Raw genomic sequence first — 20,549 nt, forward strand, 5'->3', positions numbered from 1 at the left:
GGCTTTCAACGCAATTTCAGCTGCCATCTGCGAGACCTCAAAGCGCTCCCGCGGCATACCGTCGATTCTTGCTCTCTGTCCTCCTTCGATGGCGCCCGCCTCCCACGGCTGGGTCCGCTCATGCTGCCCGGAATTGTGAGTTTGGGCATCCGGCTGGCGCTCTCGTGCGTGCTTAGGGCGCAGCCCGCAAACCATTCCGCTGTGACGTCCTCTGCCGCCGCCTCGCCGCCTCAAACTCGCGAGATTGACGAGCTTCGCTGCAAGATTGACGAGTTCGCCGCCTAACTCGTCATCTTTCAATGTTAGGCTATGACGAATCGACGTACGGCTCAGGTCCACTGCTGGAAGTAGCATGAGAAGGAAGTCCAGACGGCTAACAGCACGTGCGTGCGCCATGACATCGTCATTTCATGCTGTGCTGCTTCGCGTACTTCATGCTCATCGCAAAACCTACAATCCTGTGATTGCCGCTTTCGGCGCTGTTCCCGCCAGCTGCACAAGCGTGGCAGTCTTCACTTCGGCAGTCTAAGTGCTCGAGTTCAGGATCGCGCGAAACGGCTTCCCTTGCTCAAGACCTATGTCTTTGCCTCTGCAAGCCTGGCTCAACAGTGGCTCAACAGGAGCTCAAGAAAGTACAAGCTCCGCGCAGACTATACTCGTGGAGCGAGAGTGAGAAGGATCGCTCTTTCATTGAGGTTGCACGTAAGACGAGAGGGGCTACACACGAACGTCACGGCAGTACAACAACAATGACGAGACGAGACAATAGGGACGATACAGACGGGCAGACACGGCAGCATGAACGAGCGACAACGCGAAGGCCTTCCTCACAACTCCTCGTCCTCCTCCGCCTCCGCCCTCTTCTCCGCCAGCGCCTGCTCCGCAAGGTACTTCACCGCCTCCTGCAGCCGGCCGATAAACTTCCTCGCGTCGTGCCTGACTTCGGGATCCTCGTCGTACTCGGCGACGAGCTTCATGCGCCTCAGTGCCGTCGGGATGCCCCACTTGCACTCGACGACGGCGCAGTCGGTGTGCATCAAGCCGCAGCGCGCGTGGCGGAATTCGGAGAGAGTGCAGAGCGTGCGAGGGCGCGTGTAAGGGTCGCGAGGCGGGAAAGCAGGGGTGGAGAGGTCGAGCGGGTGGTCGAGGAAGGTGAAGGTCGGCTCGCTCGAGGAACGCGAGTCGTCGGAGACGTCCTCGCCGGTGTAGTCGTCACGGAGCCAGTCGGGCGTCTCGTAGGACGGAGCGTCGAGCGAGGCGACCGAGTCGAGCCCGGGAAGCGGGAGGGGCTCGAGGTGCAAGTCGAGGTAGACGGGCGCCTTGGGGCGGGCGGGGAAGACGAAGGCCGACGAGCTGCGGCGGTTCGAGGCGATGAAGGTGATCGAGAGCTTCGGCGGGTCGTCGAGCTGAGCCTCTTCGGCGGTGTCGACGGTGGTGGGCGAGTTGTTCGAGCCGAGGAGGAGGGGGAACGAGGCGGGCTCGCATTCGACAAAGGCAGGGAACGAGCGCGACTCCTGCTTGAGGTTGACTTCGCCGACGTCGAAAGGCGGGAATTCGTCACACTCGTCGTCGGTCGCGGCGGTCGAGACAGAGTCGGTGCTTGAGAAGAGCGAGTCGTCCGAGATGGTGCAGAACGAGTCGTCCTCGTCGGTGGACGACGCAGGGATGATCGAGTCTTCGAAGCTGCGCTGAAGGCTGCTCGAGGCGTTGCTGAGCTGCTCGCACAGGGCGGCACGCTGGACGAGATTGGACGTTGCGGTTGCGACCAGTCCGGACGAAAAGGAGTGCGAGAGGCGCGTCTGTGGGCGTCGATGCGGGTCAGTGACTACTCGAGAGCTCACGGTAGATGTACACTCACCAGACGAGGAGGCTGAGCAAAGTCTGCGGTCGCGACGACGAGCGAGAGCGCCGTGGACGAGATGGGCGAGGGGAGGAGCGAGAGCGGGAAGGCCGACATCTTGCTGCTGCTGGTGCTCGAGGGTTCGACTGTGAGCTTGCACGATGTGTGCGAGGGAGTGTCGTCGAGTGGGTGGAAGGAACGAAAGAAGGGAGAGCGAAGAGGCCGCCCTTTTATGCGCGCGCGGAAGTCGGACGAGACGACGAGGATGACTCCATCGTCACCCCTGATATTGCGATGCCCTCACTCTGTATACACTTCGCTGTGAGAGCTCACACGCAAGCCGACTGAGGTGTTACGCCCAATAGCGCGCAGACTGCCGGATTTGACCTTCCCAGCGGGAGAGGGCGAGTGACAGGCACTGACATGGCACAGCTATACAGACCTAACGAGGTACACAGCGAGGGCGCAAGACTGCAAATGAGAGCAAAGAACGGGATAAAGAGACATCAACAGATGGACAAGAACCCCGAGAACAAGACCTCGTCTCCCCATCGCGTTATGCATTCAGCTCCCTGAACGCGCCCGATTTCCCCGCCTTGGGCGTAGCTGCCCCAACTGCACTACGCGACGACAAGCCTGCAGCGCTCGAGGGCCTCACCACGCTCCTGACGTTGGAAGCACCGGCCGTAGTCGCGAGTTTGGCCTGCTGCCTCAACTCGGCCGCCTTGTTCAGCCGCGGCGTGACGGCCGCCGGCTTGAGAGACGAAACGGGCTTGTGCGGCTGCGCCGAGGTCGAGACGGACGAACGGTGAGAGGAGGCGACCGAGGCGGGACGAGGCGCATTCTGCGACATGGCGCTCGAGGCGGCGCCGATACTCGTGCCAAGGGCGGTCGCCGCCCTGACTGCAGATCCAGAATCTGCGCCCGACGACGTGCGTGCGAGGGAAGGTCTCGCCACGGTGCCACCGAGCCGGAGCGTCACCGCTTTGCTCATGCGAGGCGCGAGAGCTGGCTCGCGCAGCGCTTTGAGGTCGGCCGAAACGCTTTCACGTCTGTTCAACGGCATCGCAGTTGTCGAGACGGACTGTCGTGGCTTAGTCGAGGTGGTGGGAGGCGGCGGCTGGATGCCCTGACGGAGCATGGCGGCGCGGCTCATGCGGACCTCGACCTGCGGCGCGACCTTTGCGGGCGTCGGAGCCGCTGCAGCGGACTGGCGGCGCGCGGCGCGGTCCATGGCGGCCCGTTCCGCGGTCGAGATGCTCTGGCGCTTGACGGAGGGCGGAGCGCGCAGAGGCTTCTTGATTGCTCCAGCACAGGTCGGGTCGAGCGAGGTGCGCAGCGACGCAGCCTTCGTCATACGAGGCGCGATAGTCGGGGCGGCGAGGGACCGGGGAGTCGGGACGACCGATGCGCGTGGACCGGAAGCACGGCTCTGCGAGCGGGAAGCCGTGCTCTCTCCGCCGTCAGGCTCGGAGGCTGGCGCGGAGGGAACGGTTGAACGGCGGGGAGTACTTGGCGGGAGCGAGATACCGAGGCGGAGAGCCGCAGCTTTGGTCAGACGTGGCTGAACAGACGGAGTGGACGACGGCGCTGGGCGAGCACGGAACGAAGTCGACGACGTGAGCGAGGGTGTAGAAGATGTCGACAGGACCGAGCTAGCGCGTGCGACAGAAGGGGCAGCGCGCGTCGAGCTAGCCGCGAGCGGGGAGTCTAGGTGGGTTTCGTCGTCCTCGCTGGTTTCAGGGAAGGCCTCGCCGGCAGTCGCGCTGAGCTGCTCCTCCTCCGCGCCACGCTCATCACCGGCAGACTGCGCCTGCACCCCGATCTCGTCGTCCGAGGGCTCGGGCGAATGAGCGGTGAACACGCGCTTCTCGTGTGCGCCCCGCGCAGCATTCGACTCCTCGCCGACACGTGCCTCGGTCTTCGGCGTCGAGCCCGCGCTACCGCGACTGCTGCGGCTGAGCTTGCGCAGACGCTCGGCCTCCTCGCGCTGCTCGAGCTCGAAGAGGGCCTTCTCGACGGAGGGCGAGTACTGGCGAGCGGCCGGCTGCTCTGAAGGCTGGAAGGCTAGATTCGACAAGGCGAAGGGCTTCTTGGTGTTTTCGCTCGACGGGAATGAGAGAGTCGAGGGCGAAGCTGGCGCGGGAGAGGAGGGCATCGATGGGAAGAGCGAGTCGAGTGCCATCTTGGCAGCACCAACCGAGGGCGCAGCGAAAACATGCAAGTTCGGGCAGTCGGTCGCGAGGCTGTGGAATGGCCAGGTCAGAGAAAGAAGCGAGGTTCAGAGAAGGGAGACACGCACAGTCCCGCCTTGAGCTCCTTCAGCTTGGCGACGGCATCCTCCCTCTCAAGCGCCCACACCGTGTGCCGCTTCTCGCCAGCTTCGTCGACCTGCTGCGCCTCACCGACGCCCAGCCCAAGGTCGAGTCCGGCCTCCTCGAGCTCCTCTCCCGCCAGTTCCGCCTCGGCGACAAGCGCATATCCGGCTTCGACGACGATGCGGCGCGCGTGGGCTGCACCGAGGACGTTGTCAGGCGCGAAGAGCACGGCGAGGGTGCGCTCGCGCGGTCGAGGGGACGAGGCCATAGCGCGCGAAGGACGAGGTGGGGCGGATGCGCAATTATACGGACGCAAGGGCGAGGTGTACTGAGCGGCCGCACGAGGTTGTACGAGCGAGTCTGCAGTCCTGCAGGCGCTCTCAGTGCGGCAGCGTGGAATAGAGAAGCGGAAGAAGCGTCGAGTTGGGCGAACGACGGACCAACGACGGACAGACGCGTCGACAGAGGGCTCGCACCGTCTCGTAGGGCTGGTGAGCAGCCTGTACAGGCTTATGGGTGATTGAGACGCGTGATATCGAGCTTTCTCCCTCACGAGAAGCTGTTGCGGCCATGCGCTTTTCTCCGACGATTGGCGACTGGACCGGTCCGCAAGCCCTCGCCGCACAGCCAGCAGGAAGAGACCGTTACACGCCGGACACCGTGTCGTTCAGAACTCGTCGCGGCCCTCCATCTCGCGGCGGCGCCTCCGCTCTTCCCGCCGGGCGCGCCGTTCCTCCCTCTCGCGCTCCAAGTCGTCCTCGGCGGCACCGTCCTCGAGCTCCCTCCTCTTGCGCATCTCCTCGCGCTCCCTCCTGCGCCGCCTCTTCTCCCGCTTCCGCCGCTCCTCCTCCTCCTCGTGCTGCTCGACCTCGTCCGAGAACGGGCTCGGCAGCTGCCGCTGCGAGAACCACTCGCGCAGGCCCTGCACGCCGCTCGTCACCGTCTGCGTGACGCTCTGCACGCGCGGGTCGTGCGCGATGCTCTCGCCGAGCTGCCGCACCGACGCGAGGATCGTCGGCGACTTGGGCGACGCGAGCTGCTCCTCGGCGGGCGGTCCTGCGGTCGCTGCCGCCGACCTCTCCGTCTCCGCGAGCGAAGACGAGCCGCCGCCCTTGGTCGTGATCTTGAGACTCGCCGTTTCGCTCAGCCGGAGCGAGTTTGCCTGCGTATTGTCCCGCAGCTCGAGCGCCTCGGCTTGCTCGCGCGCGCGGATCTCCTCGTCGAGGTCGATCTCGCGGTGGAACGAGTCGCGGCGCTTGCGTCGTCTGGAAGCTCCTGAAAAGCCGTCGTAGGTGGACGGGTCCGGCTGCTCTGTGTCCGGAATGAAGTCGACCGAGGTCGGGCCCTCAAGCTGGACGCGCACCGGCCAGAACTTGCGCGCCTTGGCGGCCCATTCGGACGTGTTTTGTTCGGCCGACAAGAATGTCCAAGTAACAGTCGCTGCTTCGGGGCCTTCGACGTCCTCGGGGTACACCTTGCACGTCGCCGTCGAGGCGGGCAGCGAAGTTGTGAAGAGGTGGACGAATGGCGAGTGCGGCTCTGTACGAATAGCAAGCATGTCAGGGTAATTCGAGCATGGATTAAGTTGTGCAGGCGCTGACCTGCTGGTGTGCCTTTAAAGCGGATCATGTACTCGCCGCGTGGCTTCAGGCCTTGTTCCTCAAGGAAAGCGTTCAGGCCCTCCTTGAACTGTTGTGCATGCGGATCAGTCGACCTTGTAGTAGCAAGAGCTCAATACGAAGAAGTCGGCAAGCGCACATGCTCCTTCTGCAGACTGTGACTGAAGCGCCCCTTGATCGTCTTGCGGCTCGTGTCCATCGGCTGCAAGAAGCCCGCAAGCTGGAGCGTCTTGCGGAACATGGCGTCTTCGAACGGATTGTCCAGTCCCGCCGAAGCACCGTTCTCCCCGGCGAGCGGGACCAGGCGGGTCATGCTGCGCTTCGGGACGGGACGGCGCGGTGCATTGAGGTGCGACGAGGGCTTGGCTTTTCGCACGAGGACGACATCGCGCTTGGCGACGACTTGGACCTCGCACGCTTGCTGAAAGTCGGCAGAAGGCGGCGAGTTCTCGTCGCATGGTTGGGCTGTTTCGCAGACTAAGGTCAGCTCGACGACTTCTACGGCAGTGCGACAACGCACCACGGCTCCTGCCCGAGCCTTCGAAGCCAGCAAACGCCAGTGCATCAAGATCAGTCGTGGACGATGTCGGATCGAGGGTTGGCGAGGCAGCATCAGTACGGAAGACAGAGCGTGTGAGCGAGGCTGCGAACGAGAAGGTCAGCTCGTATAGGATTAGAGCGAGCAGTGCGAGCACCCACCAGATCGACGACGACCCATGGCAGCGTGCGCAGCGAGAAACAAGCGAGTCGAAGCAGACAGACGAGGAGAAGCCGGACGTGCAGGTCCACGGACACTCCGAGCGCTCGAGCCCACCGCCGTCCGACAGGCAAAGAGGAGTGGGTACGAAGGGATACGATTGGCACAGCTGGAGAGGAAGAGGAAAGTGTCTGCGAGTGCAGAAAGGCGCGAGGTGACCGGGCACTTTCACGCGCGGGGGCAATCGAGAAAGGCGAGACAACGAGGGGTATCGAGGCGGGGCAGGCGTGACAGTGCGTGAGCAGGCGAGAAGGAAAGGGCAGAAATAGCTCATGCGCCGTTGACGTGCTGCGCCTGCTGCGACTTGGCTGCCGACGACTCCTTGAGGGCGAGGAGCTGCTTTGAGCGGAACGCCTCGTAGTGGACCTGGGACGTCGTCTCGATGAGATCTTGCAGGTGCGTGCTGCGAGTACGCCACGGTCAGCGTCGCATTATACAGCAGGGGAGCGTCTGGAAGGCGAAACCCTACCGAGTGAGGAAGTTGCGCAGGTAGTTGAAGTCGCAGTGCGCCTCGTTCTCGACGTTGATGACGCCCCACCGGTTCTTCCGTCCCCGCACAGGCTTGCCGTCGACAATCACGTTGCGCTCCGACCCGACGACCGCGAACGGCATCATGCTCTGCGGATTGGGGAGGTAGTCAGACCTCGGTACTGACGAATAGGTGCAATGCTGCGTACTCGGATCGCACCGTTCAGCTGACGCTCCTCCTCGTCATTGTCCTCCGTGTCGAAGGGGTAGACGCGAATCTGGTGGTGCGCGAGCTCCGCGCGGATCTGAAGATGCAGAGCGTGTCAGTCCCGTGCCGAGCTTGCGGTCATCAAATGAGGCAAATCACGCACCCGTTCCTTGAACGCCTCGCGCTCCTCCAGCGTCAGGCTGTCTGCCTTGGCGATGACAGGGACGACGTTGACGACCTCGGCAAGCTTCTTCATCACGACGATGTCGATGGCCTTGAGCGTGTGACCGGTCGGTGCGATGAAGTAGAGGCAGGCGTGGATGCGCGTGTCGGGGATGTGCTTGTCGCGCATCGCCGTGAGCTCCTTGCGAAGGTAGGCCGAATGTTGGTCCTTGATGTACTTGACGATCGGGTCCCAGCTGCGCGAATGAGGGCGAGGCGTCAGTTTTCAGTTGAACGTCGCGCGGTGGTCAAGTGAGCCTCTCGAAACTCGCACGCACCAGTTCTCGTTGTTGACGAGGTCACCGTAGCCGGGCGTGTCGACAATGTTAAGGCGCAGGCGGACGGCATTCTCCTGAACAACTGTGGGCCCAAGCATGTCAGCACTCTGTTCGCGCTTCTCTCGAGAGCTCATTGCGCGGGACTATGGACCCGTGTAGCGAAGACAAGTCAGCGAGGCAGCGTGGTTACGTACTGTGCGACACAGCCTGGATCTCGGTCGTCTGGCGGATGGGCTCGTCGGGCTCGAAGCGACCCTTGGTGTCGATCAGGTGCGAGGCAAAGATGGTGTTGATGAGTGTCGACTTGCCGAGTCCGGTTTGGCCTGTCGAGGGTGGGGCGAGGAGACGAGGTCAGCGCTCGACCCTCGGTGCGGTCGCGTGGCGTGTGTGCATGCTATCGAGGAAACTCGTAGGCATGGCCAGCGCCCCGACGTGCCCGAGCGCAGCGCGAAAGCCGTTGCACCGCCCGTCAAGCCCGCTGTAAGGAAGAGAGCACTGCACGCACCGACAACGATCACGTTGAACTGCAGAGCGAGAGCGTGAGCAGGTCGACGGCGCACACGAACCTGTGTCGACGCACCTGGAAGCCTCGCTTGAGCAGCTTGGACTCGATCTGGCGCGTGATCGAGTCAAAGCCGACACTGTAGGCACACAGCTTGTGAGCGCGCGCGCTCGGCGCGGAGAGCCCGGTCGAGCCGCTTCGAGGGCGATGTGGAGCCGGGGAGGCGACGAGGGCGGGAACGCTCGCCCGTGAGCTGCGAGGAGCACAGGACGCACTAGGAGAGCAGCCGGGTCTCGGCAGGCGCAGCGTGCTCGACAGCGGCAGCCATGTTGTGCGACGGATGGAGCAAAGGAAGAGCCGCAGCAGGGGACACAGCGAGGTCAAGCGCAAGTCTACGGACCGACTACAGGTAGGTCACGGCTCTTTTGTCTTTCAGCGGAGAGGGATATGCAAAGTCTACAGGGAACGAGCGGGTACATGCGAGAGTGGGAGAGCAGCGAGCCCACGGGCTGTGTTCAGCGTCGTCGTCCTCCTTCAGCCCTCGACGACGTCCTCCTTGCGCAGCTTGGGCTTCTCAGCTGCCTTCTCTTTGTCGCCGCCCTCCTTCTTGGCCGCCTCGTCCTTGGCCGCGTCCGCCGCAGCCGTGCTGCCCTCGCGCGCGAGCTCCTTGATGTCCTGGGCCGACTCCTTGAGCTCGATCGCCGCCTCCTCCTCGAGCAGGATGCCGAGACCCTCGCCCTCGGCAAGGTGCAGGATGTCGTCGAGCGGGATCCAGCCGTCGCCGTCCGGGTCGAGCTTCTTGAGGAGGACCTCGATCTCCTCCTCGGACGGGCGGTGGCGGATGACCTCGAGCGCCGAGCGCAGGTCCTTCGCGGCGATCTTGCCCTCGTGGTCGGTCGAGAACATGTTGAGGCGGTCGCCAACCGACGTGTCGTACTCCTCGAGCTGCTTGTCAATCTTGGTGAGAATCGACTTGAGGCGCTTGTTGAGCGGGTTGGGCTTGGCGCCCTCCTCCTGCTCAGCCTTCTCGTTCTCGCCAATGAGGCGCCGCAGCTCGGTCCGCTCCTTGACAACCGCCGACTTGGCCGACAGGATTTCGAGCGCAGAGCCAAGCTCGCCGACCTGCTCGGCCGTCATGCGCACGTCTTCAGGCGCAGGTGCGGCAGGCTGCTTCGGCTCCTCCTTGGTAGCCTCCTCAACCTGCATTCGAAGGTCGGTAAGTCTCAGACCGAACGACAACGAGCGGCGGAAGAGACGTACCTCCGCCTCAGGCAAGAGCTCCTGGGCCTGCTCCTTCTCCTTGTCGGACTTCTCCTTCTCCTCCTGAATGCGCTTCTGCTCCTCCTGCTCGCGCTTGGCCTCCTCCTCGGCCTCCTTCTTGAGCCGGCGCGCCTCGGCCTCCTTGGCCTCCTGCTCCTCCTCGTCCTCGATGAGCTCCTCCTGCTGCTGCAAGACCTCGAGACGCTGCTTGTACGACGCCGAGTCGGACGAAACCTCGAGCTCGGTCTCGTTGACCTGGGCGTGAAAGGCAGAGCCGTCAGCGAGCCAGTTCGGACAGGCACGAGGATCGCAACCGGACGCACGAGGTTGTCGGGAAGACTGGCAAGCGTGTCCTTGAGGCTGCGGAGCACCTCGTTGCCGCCCTCGGCCTCGGTCGCGCCGTACGCGCGGTTGAACGCGAACGCCTTGCTGAGGATGAGGAGCGTGCCCGAGAGGCCGTAGTGCAAGTGCAGGTCGAGCCACTGCTGCAGCTCGGAGCGTAGGTACTCCTCGCTCACGCCGATCGTGCGGATACCGCGCGACTGGCACGCGTGCTGCAGCTCGGCAAGCGAGAGCGCGTCGAGACCCTCGGCGGAGATGACCTGTAGAGACGAGCGGATTAGGCGTGGCTCATTGAAGAGAGACGAAATACACACCTTGTCATCCTCCTTGAGCTTCTGGAGGCGGTTGCGGATGGTGAAACGAAGGAAGATGTCGGTACCAAAGGCGTTGATGTTCATGTAGCTGCGCGAGAGGACGTCAGCCCTATCTCTTAATCCTAGAGGCAGCTGCAACAGCTCACCGGCACATCGAGACGAGTTGCGGGCGGGTCAAATTCTCGATCGTCAAGTCGTCCTCGAACAGGCGGGCGACGCGAACGACCTCCTCGGTCGAAGGCGACTCGCCGGTCGAGCGGACCTTGCGGAAGAACTCCTTGAACTCCTCGCTCTGCTTGATCTTGTCCTGACTGGTGATGCCGCTCTCGCGGATGGTCTCCTGCAGGAACTTGGCCATCTCGAGGCGGACCTTGAGAAGCTTGCGCTTCTTCTCCTCCTGCCAACGCAAACACAGTCAGCCCGTGACCTTGTCCTGTGGCGCGGAAGATCACACGCACCTCCTTGTACTTGTCGGTGAAGGTCGACGGCAGCATGTTGGGGAAGAGCTTGAGCGCGACAGGAAGCAAGAGCTCCATGAACGGGACGAGGACGAAGACCGAGAACGGGATCAGGCGGAGGAGGTCTTGGGTCGTGCGCTTGAGCTGTCGTAAGAAAGTCGATCACCATTCTAGATATATGCGCAACGAGCGAAGCGGAGTGTGCGCACCTGACGGTGCTCACGGCGCGTGAGCTTCTTGCCGCCGACCAGCTTGCGCAGCAGACGGGCCGAGATGCGGATCTCCTTGCCCAAGAGCTTGGTGCCGTGCCAGTAGTGCAGCGCCTCCTTCTTGACGACAGCCCAGATGCGCTGCATGCGGGTGCCCTTCTCCTTGGACGCGCCATCCTTCTTTGCGACCGCGCCCTTCTTCTCGTCGTGCACGGTGACATCCTTGGCCGCTGCATCGGCGGCAGCAGGCTCGGGTGCGGGAGGTTGAGACGGGGTAGATGCGAGGAACCGGGACGACGACGAGAGGAGGCGGAGCTGGCAGCACTGCACCGCGAGAGCGCTAGTGCGGGTGCTGCGCGGGACGGTGTGGAGCGTGTGGGCGAGTCGCGCGTGCACAAAGGGGGACAGACGCGGTGCCCGCCGTGCGAGGTCGAGGCCGACAGATGAAGGCGCCGTGTTCGCCCGCAGCAGCACGGCCGCCTGGCCGGCTGAAAGGGGTGCTCGCACCATTGGCTGGCCACAGTCGGGGCTTGCAAGCGTGCAAGCTGAGCCGGGAGAGCTGTGCGGCGAGTGGGAGAAGCCGACTTCGTGCCGGAGTCCAACGCAACCTCAATCTCCGACTCTGCCCTCGGCTACATCCGAGAGCTTCAGACGAGGTGGCAACGCTCTCGTAGGTCGTTCGCGACCTCTGGATGCACTGCGGGTCTCCTCCTTGGCGGTGGAGACCATCGCGTCTTCCTCCTTCGACGACGCAGGCAGCTTCGTAGCGGAGCAGGAAGCACTTTCAAGCTGCGATCCCACTCTCTGTCCGGCGCACCTAGCCCTGCACAGCCAGCCGACCCTCGTCAGCGTCTTTCTCTCTCGGCTCTTGCGTCTCTCCTGCATCCTGACTACCGATGACCACGCCGTCTTCAAGACTTGCTAAGTGCTCTAGCTAGTACTTGGCCCACAGTTGACGTCGCCCGGTGAAGCGCGCGTATAGCAGAATTAGTGACCCGACAAGCATGGTCGAGCCCGAGTCTGCAGATCAAGACGGAACAGTCAGCGAAGGTTCTTGACCATCATGCGCAAAGATCGCGTGTGCATGGCACACACGCCTGGGAGCCTTGTGAGGAGAGGGCAGACTTACAGAAGCCGATCTTGCTGTAGTCGTTGCCTGTAGGTGTCGCTGCGAGAACGTACCCGCCGAACGAGCCGCTGAAGAACTGTCCGGGAGACTGCAGGGCAACCAGAGCGTCAAAACCTTTTATAGGATCGTTGACTGACGGGTGCAAACGCACGTTGCACAGGATGCCGAACCCGACGACTGCGCGAGGAGGGTCGTCAGCGGACTTGTCCCAAGTGTGCTATGCGGGCTGAACTCACTCGTTGCCAGGCCCTTCGTGCCAAAGACCTGAGCACACGCTGGCGGAAGCATGGGAATGAACCTGCGACGACAGCTTAGCAAGACGCTCGACTCTAGCGAAGCGAGTCGAAAGACGCACCATGATCCGAAGAAACCGTACAGCACCGCAAAAGCCATGATGGCGCCGAACGAGCCGACAAAGGGCCAGAGGACAAGTTGAAACAGGCCCTACACGCGGCGATGGTCAACGGGAGAACGAGAGACGAGAGAGGTTGAAACGCACGCCAAGGAAGAACGAGAGAAAGAGCGTGTTGACCGGTCCAATGACATCGGCGACGATCCCGGCAAAGACCTGTCACAGCGCGTTCCAGATCAGCCAGTGCAAAGGGTAGCGGTGGGTCCCAAGGGAGACTGACCCGCCCGATACCGCTCACGATCGACGCGACCACCAGCGGTGTGGCCAGTATGAGCGACCCGGGCTCGTATTGAGGACACTTTGTAGTAGTGAGCGCGGTCATGTAGTAGAACGGAGCCTGTGCGAGCCGCAAATCGAAATTGAGAAGGTCAATCCTGAGCGAGTCGCCGTGAACGAGCAGACGCGGACGCACGAGGAAGCCGAAGACACCGACCGCAATGGAACCCATGAGCGAGTAGAACTTGCCGTTGGTCCAGACGCCGATCGGAAGCCAGTTCTTCGTCCCGCGCCGCTCGCCTGGCTTGAGAGGCGGATGCCGCTCCTTGATGGCGAGGTAGCCGAGCGTGAAGGCAAAGGCGTTCACTGCCGCGTAGATCTGCGCGCGCACAGAGTCAGACGATCAGAACGCACGGCCCTGACAGGCTCAGAGGCGAGACTCACCAGCAGAGCCTGACGATACCCCAGCTTCATTGAGCCTCGCAGGATCAAGGACGCGACACCTTTCGAAAGGGTACGGTATCAGCTGGTTGCACCCTGGCAAGACAAGCATAGCACGTACCGCCGCCTATCCCAGACCCAGACGTCGCAAGTCCCGTTGCGAGACCACGCCGGCGCAAGAACCATTGAGACGGCAACGCCATGTACAGGCTCATCCCGAATCCGAGCGAGAAGCCCAGCAGGACCCCCTGGACGACAAATAGCGCAGGGAGGGAGTTGTACGAGAGACCCGAGCCGACAAGGCTGCGGGCAAACGATCAGATGCGTCGGGTTGGGCGGAAGAGGGAGACCTACCTGATGATCGTCAAGACGCAGCCTGTTGCAATACACCGCTTGAAGCCGTAGCGGTCACCTATCCGCCCGGCGAAGAAGGTCGTGATGTTCATGAGGATGTTGGTGAGCCTGAAAGCAAGGGTCAGCACGGTCCTGGCGGCTCTCTCGCCGCCTGAAGGATTGTCTACGCACCCCTGAATGTAGTTGAGCGTCGACGCAGATGCGCCAAGGCGCTCTTGCAAGTCGGCGAGGAGCACGCCAAAGACGAGGCCGTATCCAAGTCTGTTGTCGTGCGGCATGGTCAGCTGCGAGACTCTCTTTCAACTGCAGACGACGCACTGTCCCGCACAGAGACACCAGCACCCCTGGGCGAAGCCGCAAACCAAGCATGTCAGTCAGAAACGAGTCAAGTCGACGTCGAAGCGTCGAAGAGAAGGCCGCCGACGCACAAAGACGACTCCCCATGCGCGCCAGCCTCCGTCAGGGTACGTCCACGGTTCCTCTGTTGTCTCTGCCACGCCCTTCTCCTCCTCTCCCGCCGCACCAGCCTGATACCGGCCGGGAACCTTGCTCCCCTTGCCCGTCGTCGAGGCCGTCTCGACCTTCTCGACGCAGTCGTCCTCAGGTGCAGCGGGCCGTGACAGCCGGACATACTCGGCCACGTCGCGTGTGGACGAGGCGGGCAGGCCCTCGGTCGTGGCGAGGCCCGCGAGATGGGTGAGCGGACGAGGCGGAGCCGGTTCCGCGCTCTGTTGTGGGGGAGAAGAAGGCCAAGCAGTCGCCGTCGGTGCGAGTGTGGGTGCAGCGAGCGTCTCGCTCGACGCAGTTGTGCTGCGTCGCATTGCGCCTGCAGCTGACAGCATTGTGCGGAGAAGAGCCAGAAAAGGATCAGCAGGCGGAAAGCGCTGGTCTGCGATCGAGCACCGGTCCCGGCGCCCGGGCACCGTGCCGAGCGCCTGCCGAGGCCTGCTGACGAAGGGAACGACGAGGACGAGACGTTGCATGGCGAGAGAGAGAGCAAAGGTAGTGGCAAGCAAAAGGGAGGCAGGGCTACTGAACATGCGGGACGAGAGAGCGAACGAGACATGCAAAGGCGGGAACGACAGGCGACACGACGGCGGCGGGGCTAGGACGCGGCGTCCTTCTCCTTCTTCCACTCGACAAACGAGTCGATAGCAGAAGGCCCTGTGGAAGAACCGGGTCAGGACGCAGCGAGACGAGGCGGAAACGAGACGGGACCAACAGGCGTCGTCTTCGCTCCACCCGCTGAGATCAGGCTCGACCGCCTCGCAGAACTCGTGTAGCTGCGTCCAGAGGTCAATTGACACGGCCTTGAACCTTTCGCCTTGTTCCTGCGACGAGAACAGAGGGAGGTCAGCGACTTGCCAAAGAACCGCTCGAGACCCACGAACGCACCGTCGCATACTCGACAAAGCGCTTGGCGAGCTCGAACTTGGGCGCGAGGACAACACTCCACATGGCGATAGCCATCTCGGCGGGGACGGTCTTTGCGCCTTCGGGGCGGAGGAAGGGGAAGAGGAAGGTGTAGAACTGTCGGAAGGCCAGCGCGTCGGGCGACGTCTTCGCCTCGACAGCCGACTCGTGAGGCGTCATCACACTCTTCTCCGACTTGACGAGGAAGCTCTTGAGCTTGTCCGACGAGTCGATGCTGCGAGACAGAGGGCAAAGGTTCAGGACAAGCCGGAGCGATGAAGGCGAGCTGGCCGCATGCGTACCCTTGCACGCGGAATACGGGCTCAAAATCCTTGGAGTAGAACGAGCCAAAGCTCCCGGGCTTGGCATTGACCTTCCAGGCCAGGATGAACGGGTGCGCCTGCAAGGGCAACGAGGCGCCGTCAGCAAGACGGTCCGCGGCATCGGAAACCGCTGTGTGAGGCGACGCACGCCCTCCATCGACAGGTCCATCTCGCCAAAGAGCTTCTCGATGCCCTCGCCGCCCATCTTGCCCTTCTCGCCCGCCTCCTCGAACTGGGCGAACCAGTCGGGGAACGCAACCTCGAATGACGCGGTCTTGGCCGGCCTGCTCTTCTTGCCCGCCGCCGTCGAGCTCGACGACTCGGCAGGGGTCGACGTCGAGCCTTCGACGGGCGAGTAGGCAGCGCGCGCCGCTTTGCTCTTCATCTTGGTCGACGCTGCGGGCATGCGTGCGTCTGGTCAGCGAGTCGTCCCGCACCCATCGCTGCTGCAAGTCCGCACTCTTGCTCTTGAGGGGCTTCTTGGCCTTCTTGGGCTGGATGACGACGTCGCTGCTGCCGCTGTCCGAGTCGCTCGAGTCGCTCAGCTCGACGACCTTGGCCGCCTTCTTGGACTTTTTGGGCGCGGCCGAGCTGGCAGCCTTGCCCTTGCCCTTGGACCTGGACGACGTGGCCCCCGTGGTGTCCTTGGCGGGCGCGGCGTCGACTTCGAGGTCGGACGAGGCGCCGGCGGCGGTGGTGGGGGCGGTGCGGGTCGAGCGCTTCTTGGACGCGGGCTCGGCTTTCGAGCTCGGGGTCGACTTGCGCTTGGTAGGCTGCGAGTGTGCAGGTCGGGCGCGTCAGCAGAGCGGGCGAGACGGCGAGGAGCGTCAAGTACGATGATGCGGGCGGGGAGGGAAGGAGCGGACCATGGCAGCGCGGAGTGCGCGGTGGACGGTCGCGCAGAGAGACGCGAGGGCGGTGGCCGTGGCTCTCGTGCTCAGCGGCGCTCTGCTCGCGTCCTCGGCGGCGGTGGGCAGCGGGAGAGAGGGCGACCTGGAAGCGAGCCAATGTCAACTTGGCCAGAGTCACGCGCTCGCACCGGGCAGCGCGCACGAGTGGCGCGTGCGAGCTACTCAGGCCCTCTACAGAGAACGGAAGAGCCCCTGCCAGCTCGACTGCGTCTGCGGTCGCTCGAGCCTCGCTCCGTCTCGACCGCCTTGCACTCGCTCCTCGACGCGTCACTGCCGCTACCAGCCCGCGCCATGGCCTCGAGGAAGCGTGCGAGGGGACAGCAGGGCCCGCCACGCTCGACCGAAGCCCAGCTCGCCCTCGCCGCAGCCCTCGACGAGGCGCGCGACTTTACGTCTCCCCACCTCTCCGCCCTCGACTCGTCGCTGCGCTGCCCGATCTGCACAGAGCTCTACCTGGCGCCCGTCCTCCTCACGACGTGCTCCCACTCGTTCGACTCGCGCTGCCTCCGCGAGTACCTCGCACGCACCAAGCGCTGCCCGACATGCTCGCTCGAAGCCAACGAGGACCGTATACGCCGCAACCTCGCCCTCGACGAGCTCGTGCGCCAGTGGAAGGCCGCCAGGTTCGTGACGAACCCGTCCGTAAAGCTACACGCACTGACAACAACGAGTCGTGCAGGCCCGACCTCCTACGCCTCCAAGCCGCTTGCCTCTCTTCCGCTTCCGCCGGCCCATCGTCTCCCTCGCTTGCGCCTGCCTCTCCATCGACAAGTCGCACACCGCACACCGCATCCACCGCGACCAAGCGCAAAGCCTCGGGTTCCTCGTCCGCCGTCAAGTCCGAACCGCGCGACGCCCCGCTCGTCCTCGACGACGGCGCGAGCTCCGACATCGAGATTGTCGAGGACGGCGGCGGTGGGTCGGGCGCGAGTAGCAGCGGGTCGAAAGCGCGCGCGAGACCGCCGAAGAAGAAGCTCAGGGGCGCGGAAGGGAGGGATGGTGCAGGGAAGGGCAAAGGCAGGGCCGTCGAGCCGGACGCGGACCCCGCAGATCGTGCGTGCACTGCTCAAGGTCAGGGAAGATCTGCAGAACGCAGCGCTGACCCACTGCACTCCCTCCGTACACAGCCTCGCTCATCGTCCAGTGCCCGCTGTGCGGCGGCGACTTCAAGAACGCGCTCATCTCGCTGCACGTCGACCGGTGCAACGGCGTCGCACCTGCACAGTCGAGCAGTGCAGCATGGGGCAAGCTGCTCGGCGCGAAGACCGAGGGTAAAGGGTCGGACGGAGAGTGAGTTGCTTGCTCGCGCTGCTTCTCCCGTTTCCCGCCAAGAGGCATTGGGGATTGATGTAACGCCCGCGTGCACATCGCAGGTCGCCCGATGGGCAGAGTAAGCGCCTTGACACGACGCGGCCACTACCGCTCGCAAGCTACGCGCACAAGTCGGTCGCCGAGCTGAGCGAGATGCTGAGCGTGCGTCCGAGGCACCGTCGGTCAGCACTCATCTCTATCATTTGCTCACTCGGTTTCTCGCACGCAGGACTACGGCCTCCCGACGACGCTCCCCAGTACGTCGGCCGCCCTCAGCACCGACGCGAAGCTCGCGCACCTGCAGCGCCGGCACCGGCAGTTCCTCACGTTGTGGAACGCAAACGCCGACCTTTCGCCGGACGATTCGGCGCACAAGAGCGCGAAGGAGCTCAGGGACGAGCTCGCACGGTGGGAGAAGGTGACCGATGCGGGCGCGGCAGAGGTCGAGACGGTCGTTGCCAAGAGCCACGCGGTGCGCTGCCCGCTATCTGGCATCCTGCCGAGCTGTCCGAAGACGTACAGAGCGATTACTGATGCTTGGAGTCTTGGGCAACGCGCAGAAGCAGTACGCGGCCGAGTTTCGCGAGCTGATTGCGCAGGCGCGTGCCTCGGCGCTCAAGGCCAAGCAGCAGCGGAAGCGGCAGGCGCAAGAGCCTCAGCAGGAGCAAGCGACGGCGCTGACGACGGTAGCGCCACAGGCGGGCGCAGCAGGACCCCCAGTCGTTGCCGACGCGGATTCATCAGCAGCACCGACACCCGCACTCGCCGACACAGACGTCGAAATGAGCGCCGCCCCTCTCGCGGCGCCAGACGAGCGCGCGCCGCGCAAGCGCTCCGTGCGACTCGTCTCGCCTGAGCGTTCGCCTCGAGCAGCAGCAGCAGTCGCTCTGGAGGCGCTCTCTCCAGCAGGCGTGGGCTCGACGGAGCGCGGTTCGCCGTCTCCTCCGCCGCCGGCACTCCCGCCGCCACGCGTGGGATCGGAAGAGCCGCCCTCGACGTCGGACGAGCTCGAGTCGGGCTCGGCGAGGACCGCGCGGCGCGGGAGGGGCGCGAGGCGGACGAGGAGCCCGTCGCCGTTTGATCCCGAGGGGCCAAAGCCGAGCCAGCGGAACCGAGAGGAGGAGCGGATGTTTGCGCGGATGGCGGGAAGGGATGAGGATGACGAGGACGAGGACGAGTGAGGAGTGAGTGGAGACAGGCCGCGTGATGGTGTCGAACGGCCAAGGAGGGGCAGCGGTGTAGTGGCTGCTCGACGTGCAAGGCCTTCTTGCAGTACTGCTCGTGCGTGTGCGGCAGTGCGCGGGACTCGGGACTGGTGCGAAGAAGCCGTATGCAGCCGGAGCGAAACGGCGGCGGAGACGGCGACAGCGGCGCGGCGAGAGGGGTCGGCTCTGCCTCGTGCTCGCGCTCTTCCCGCCCCGCCCGCCTAGTCAACGTGAGCTTGCGGTCCTTCTGACCACGCTACCGAGCCCATTTCCGCCTGCAAAGACGACGGCGAGCTGCGGCACGGCGAATCCTCGTCCCCCAGCCCAGCACAACCTGCGGCTCGCGACGCACACGGCGCAGCAACTCGCCGCGCTCGCAAGTGCCGCTGCGGCGTCTCTAGCACGCGCTTGTGGCATCTGGATGTCTGCGCGGGGCACCGGGATGCGAAGCCGACGAGCGGGAGCTCGTCTCAACCTCGAGAAGCGATGAGCCGGATGGAACGAGCAGCGGTGCGACCGGACTCGACGAACGCGCTGGGCCCCGTGCAGCAGGGACCGTGCTCTTGCGGAGCCGCACAGCCTCCGAGGCGGTCTGCATACGCGTTTGCGCTCCTTGGACAACGAGGCCGGCCTTCCAGCGTCAAGCACAGCGCTTACGGCCATGCTAGAGCAAAGGGGGGCGCCCTCATCGCTTCTGTGCACCGCTGACACGCTCGGCTTTCTACAGCATGTCCGAATCGCACTCCGTCGAACAGCTTAAGCAGCTCGTCTCGCAGCTCCAGGCCAAGATCGAGCGCCTCGAGAAGCAGGCCGGCTCGACCGTCCAGGACGCAAAGGCCAAGGTCGGCGAGTCGCTCGACTCGGCCAAGGACGCTGTCAAGGGCACTCTCGCGAGTCATGCGGCTACCGGCGGTAAGTCGGCTAGGATGCAGTTCAGCTGAGCGGCACTTGCACAGACTTTTGCGGCACTCTTCCACGTCAGTTCAGCACTGAGCTGAATTTGCATGTACAGGCGCAACTGGTTCCGCGGCACAGCAGGCACTGACCCCGGCGCAGCACCTCCGCCTCGTCCTCATGGGCCCGCCCGGTGCCGGTGCGTTCCGCTTGGGTCCTGTCCTCCTCTGTCACCTCGCTCATCACACGAACGCTCGCAGGCAAGGGTACCCAGGCGCCCAAGATCAAGGACGCGTACAACGTCTGCCACCTCGCGACGGGCGACATGCTCCGTGACCAGGTCAAGCAGGGCACCGAGCTCGGCAAGGAGGCCAAGAAGATCATGGACGCTGGCGGGCTCGTCTCGGACGAGATTGTCATCGGCATGATCAAGAGCCAGCTCGAGACCAACCCGGAGTGCCAGCTTGGGTGCGGCGCGACTTTCCTTCTCAGAGCGCCTGCTCGTCTGTTCTGTCCTGACCCTCGCATTCTGCACAGCTTCATCCTCGACGGCTTCCCTCGCAACGTCTCGCAGGCCGAGAAGCTCGACGACATGCTCGAGAAGCGCAAGCAGCCGGTCGAGCACGCCGTCCAGCTCCTCGTCGACGACAACCTCCTCGTGTCGCGCATCACGGGCCGCCTCATCCACCCGGCCTCGGGCCGCTCGTACCACAAGGAGTTTGCGCCCCCCAAGAAGCCCATGACCGACGACGTGACGGGCGAGCCCCTCATCCAGCGGTCCGACGACACGGCCGAGACGCTCCACAAGCGCCTCAACACGTACCATCAGCAGACTGGGCCCGTTGCCGAGTACTACAAGAAGAAGGGCGTGCGTCTCGGTCCATCTCGCTCTTGCCTACCGCGCCAGCCTCACTGACACCGCACAACGCCTGCTCTCTCGCAGATCTGGACCGGTATCGACGCGGCACAGGCGCCCAAGACGGTGTGGACCAACCTCAAGAAGATCTTCGAGGAGCAGCAGAAGCAGTAGATAGACGCCGTGGCGGGGGCGCTTTCGACCGGGGCGGGAGCGGTGACCCGGCAAAAAGTATGCAAGCAACGATTGTCTTCAGTTCTCACGAGTAGCTCGAGCGTTCCTGGAGCAG

General features: G+C 64.0%; 9 protein-coding genes across 9 annotated transcripts; 2 read left to right on the forward strand and 7 right to left on the reverse strand.

Annotated features, from left to right (window-relative positions):
* Nucleotides 1–827: 827 nt before the first annotated feature.
* Nucleotides 828–1,957, reverse strand: JCM10292_007561 (uncharacterized protein; the record flags this gene model as incomplete). Its single annotated transcript, XM_076646650.1, has 2 exons — nucleotides 828–1,799; nucleotides 1,859–1,957. 2 exons carry the CDS (start codon nucleotides 1,955–1,957, stop codon nucleotides 828–830), a joined length of 1,071 nt encoding a protein of 356 aa, XP_076507892.1.
* Nucleotides 1,958–2,396: 439 nt separating this feature from the next.
* JCM10292_007562 (uncharacterized protein) lies at nucleotides 2,397–4,426 on the reverse strand (the record flags this gene model as incomplete). Its single annotated transcript, XM_076646651.1, has 2 exons — nucleotides 2,397–4,086; nucleotides 4,143–4,426. The coding sequence occupies 2 exons, from the start codon at nucleotides 4,424–4,426 to the stop codon at nucleotides 2,397–2,399; spliced, it is 1,974 nt and encodes a 657-aa protein (XP_076507893.1).
* A 399-nt stretch (nucleotides 4,427–4,825) lies between these two features.
* Nucleotides 4,826–6,495, reverse strand: JCM10292_007563 (uncharacterized protein; the record flags this gene model as incomplete). Its single annotated transcript, XM_076646652.1, has 5 exons — nucleotides 4,826–5,697; nucleotides 5,760–5,847; nucleotides 5,917–6,242; nucleotides 6,298–6,420; nucleotides 6,477–6,495. 5 exons carry the CDS (start codon nucleotides 6,493–6,495, stop codon nucleotides 4,826–4,828), a joined length of 1,428 nt encoding a protein of 475 aa, XP_076507894.1.
* A 309-nt stretch (nucleotides 6,496–6,804) lies between these two features.
* Nucleotides 6,805–8,540, reverse strand: CDC10 (septin CDC10; the record flags this gene model as incomplete). The annotated part of the gene is made up of 9 exons (XM_076646653.1): nucleotides 6,805–6,937; nucleotides 7,004–7,152; nucleotides 7,212–7,307; nucleotides 7,374–7,629; nucleotides 7,711–7,792; nucleotides 7,905–8,033; nucleotides 8,216–8,234; nucleotides 8,291–8,351; nucleotides 8,488–8,540. The coding sequence occupies 9 exons, from the start codon at nucleotides 8,538–8,540 to the stop codon at nucleotides 6,805–6,807; spliced, it is 978 nt and encodes a 325-aa protein (XP_076507895.1).
* Nucleotides 8,541–8,746: 206 nt separating this feature from the next.
* On the reverse strand, nucleotides 8,747–11,305 carry JCM10292_007565 (uncharacterized protein; the record flags this gene model as incomplete). The annotated part of the gene is made up of 6 exons (XM_076646654.1): nucleotides 8,747–9,727; nucleotides 9,796–10,074; nucleotides 10,129–10,216; nucleotides 10,275–10,525; nucleotides 10,587–10,730; nucleotides 10,796–11,305. 6 exons carry the CDS (start codon nucleotides 11,303–11,305, stop codon nucleotides 8,747–8,749), a joined length of 2,253 nt encoding a protein of 750 aa, XP_076507896.1.
* A 424-nt stretch (nucleotides 11,306–11,729) lies between these two features.
* On the reverse strand, nucleotides 11,730–14,168 carry JCM10292_007566 (uncharacterized protein; the record flags this gene model as incomplete). The annotated part of the gene is made up of 14 exons (XM_076646655.1): nucleotides 11,730–11,815; nucleotides 11,925–12,012; nucleotides 12,076–12,101; nucleotides 12,161–12,222; nucleotides 12,280–12,368; nucleotides 12,424–12,492; nucleotides 12,557–12,673; nucleotides 12,749–12,931; nucleotides 12,997–13,055; nucleotides 13,115–13,296; nucleotides 13,348–13,455; nucleotides 13,519–13,608; nucleotides 13,666–13,691; nucleotides 13,776–14,168. The coding sequence occupies 14 exons, from the start codon at nucleotides 14,166–14,168 to the stop codon at nucleotides 11,730–11,732; spliced, it is 1,578 nt and encodes a 525-aa protein (XP_076507897.1).
* A 284-nt stretch (nucleotides 14,169–14,452) lies between these two features.
* On the reverse strand, nucleotides 14,453–15,952 carry JCM10292_007567 (DCN1-like protein; the record flags this gene model as incomplete). Its single annotated transcript, XM_076646656.1, has 7 exons — nucleotides 14,453–14,511; nucleotides 14,570–14,678; nucleotides 14,743–14,995; nucleotides 15,063–15,160; nucleotides 15,232–15,479; nucleotides 15,544–15,856; nucleotides 15,950–15,952. The coding sequence occupies 7 exons, from the start codon at nucleotides 15,950–15,952 to the stop codon at nucleotides 14,453–14,455; spliced, it is 1,083 nt and encodes a 360-aa protein (XP_076507898.1).
* A 333-nt stretch (nucleotides 15,953–16,285) lies between these two features.
* On the forward strand, nucleotides 16,286–18,486 carry JCM10292_007568 (uncharacterized protein; the record flags this gene model as incomplete). The annotated part of the gene is made up of 6 exons (XM_076646657.1): nucleotides 16,286–16,617; nucleotides 16,674–17,047; nucleotides 17,122–17,284; nucleotides 17,368–17,467; nucleotides 17,535–17,777; nucleotides 17,866–18,486. 6 exons carry the CDS (start codon nucleotides 16,286–16,288, stop codon nucleotides 18,484–18,486), a joined length of 1,833 nt encoding a protein of 610 aa, XP_076507899.1.
* A 752-nt stretch (nucleotides 18,487–19,238) lies between these two features.
* ADK1 (adenylate kinase ADK1) lies at nucleotides 19,239–20,434 on the forward strand (the record flags this gene model as incomplete). Its single annotated transcript, XM_076646658.1, has 5 exons — nucleotides 19,239–19,422; nucleotides 19,523–19,603; nucleotides 19,665–19,872; nucleotides 19,942–20,272; nucleotides 20,348–20,434. The coding sequence occupies 5 exons, from the start codon at nucleotides 19,239–19,241 to the stop codon at nucleotides 20,432–20,434; spliced, it is 891 nt and encodes a 296-aa protein (XP_076507900.1).
* Nucleotides 20,435–20,549: the final 115 nt, after the last annotated feature.

This window comes from Rhodotorula paludigena (genome assembly GCF_050403205.1).
Source record: "Rhodotorula paludigena JCM10292 DNA, Rt_paludigena_JCM10292v1_ctg5, whole genome shotgun sequence".
Taxonomy (NCBI): domain Eukaryota; kingdom Fungi; phylum Basidiomycota; class Microbotryomycetes; order Sporidiobolales; family Sporidiobolaceae; genus Rhodotorula; species Rhodotorula paludigena.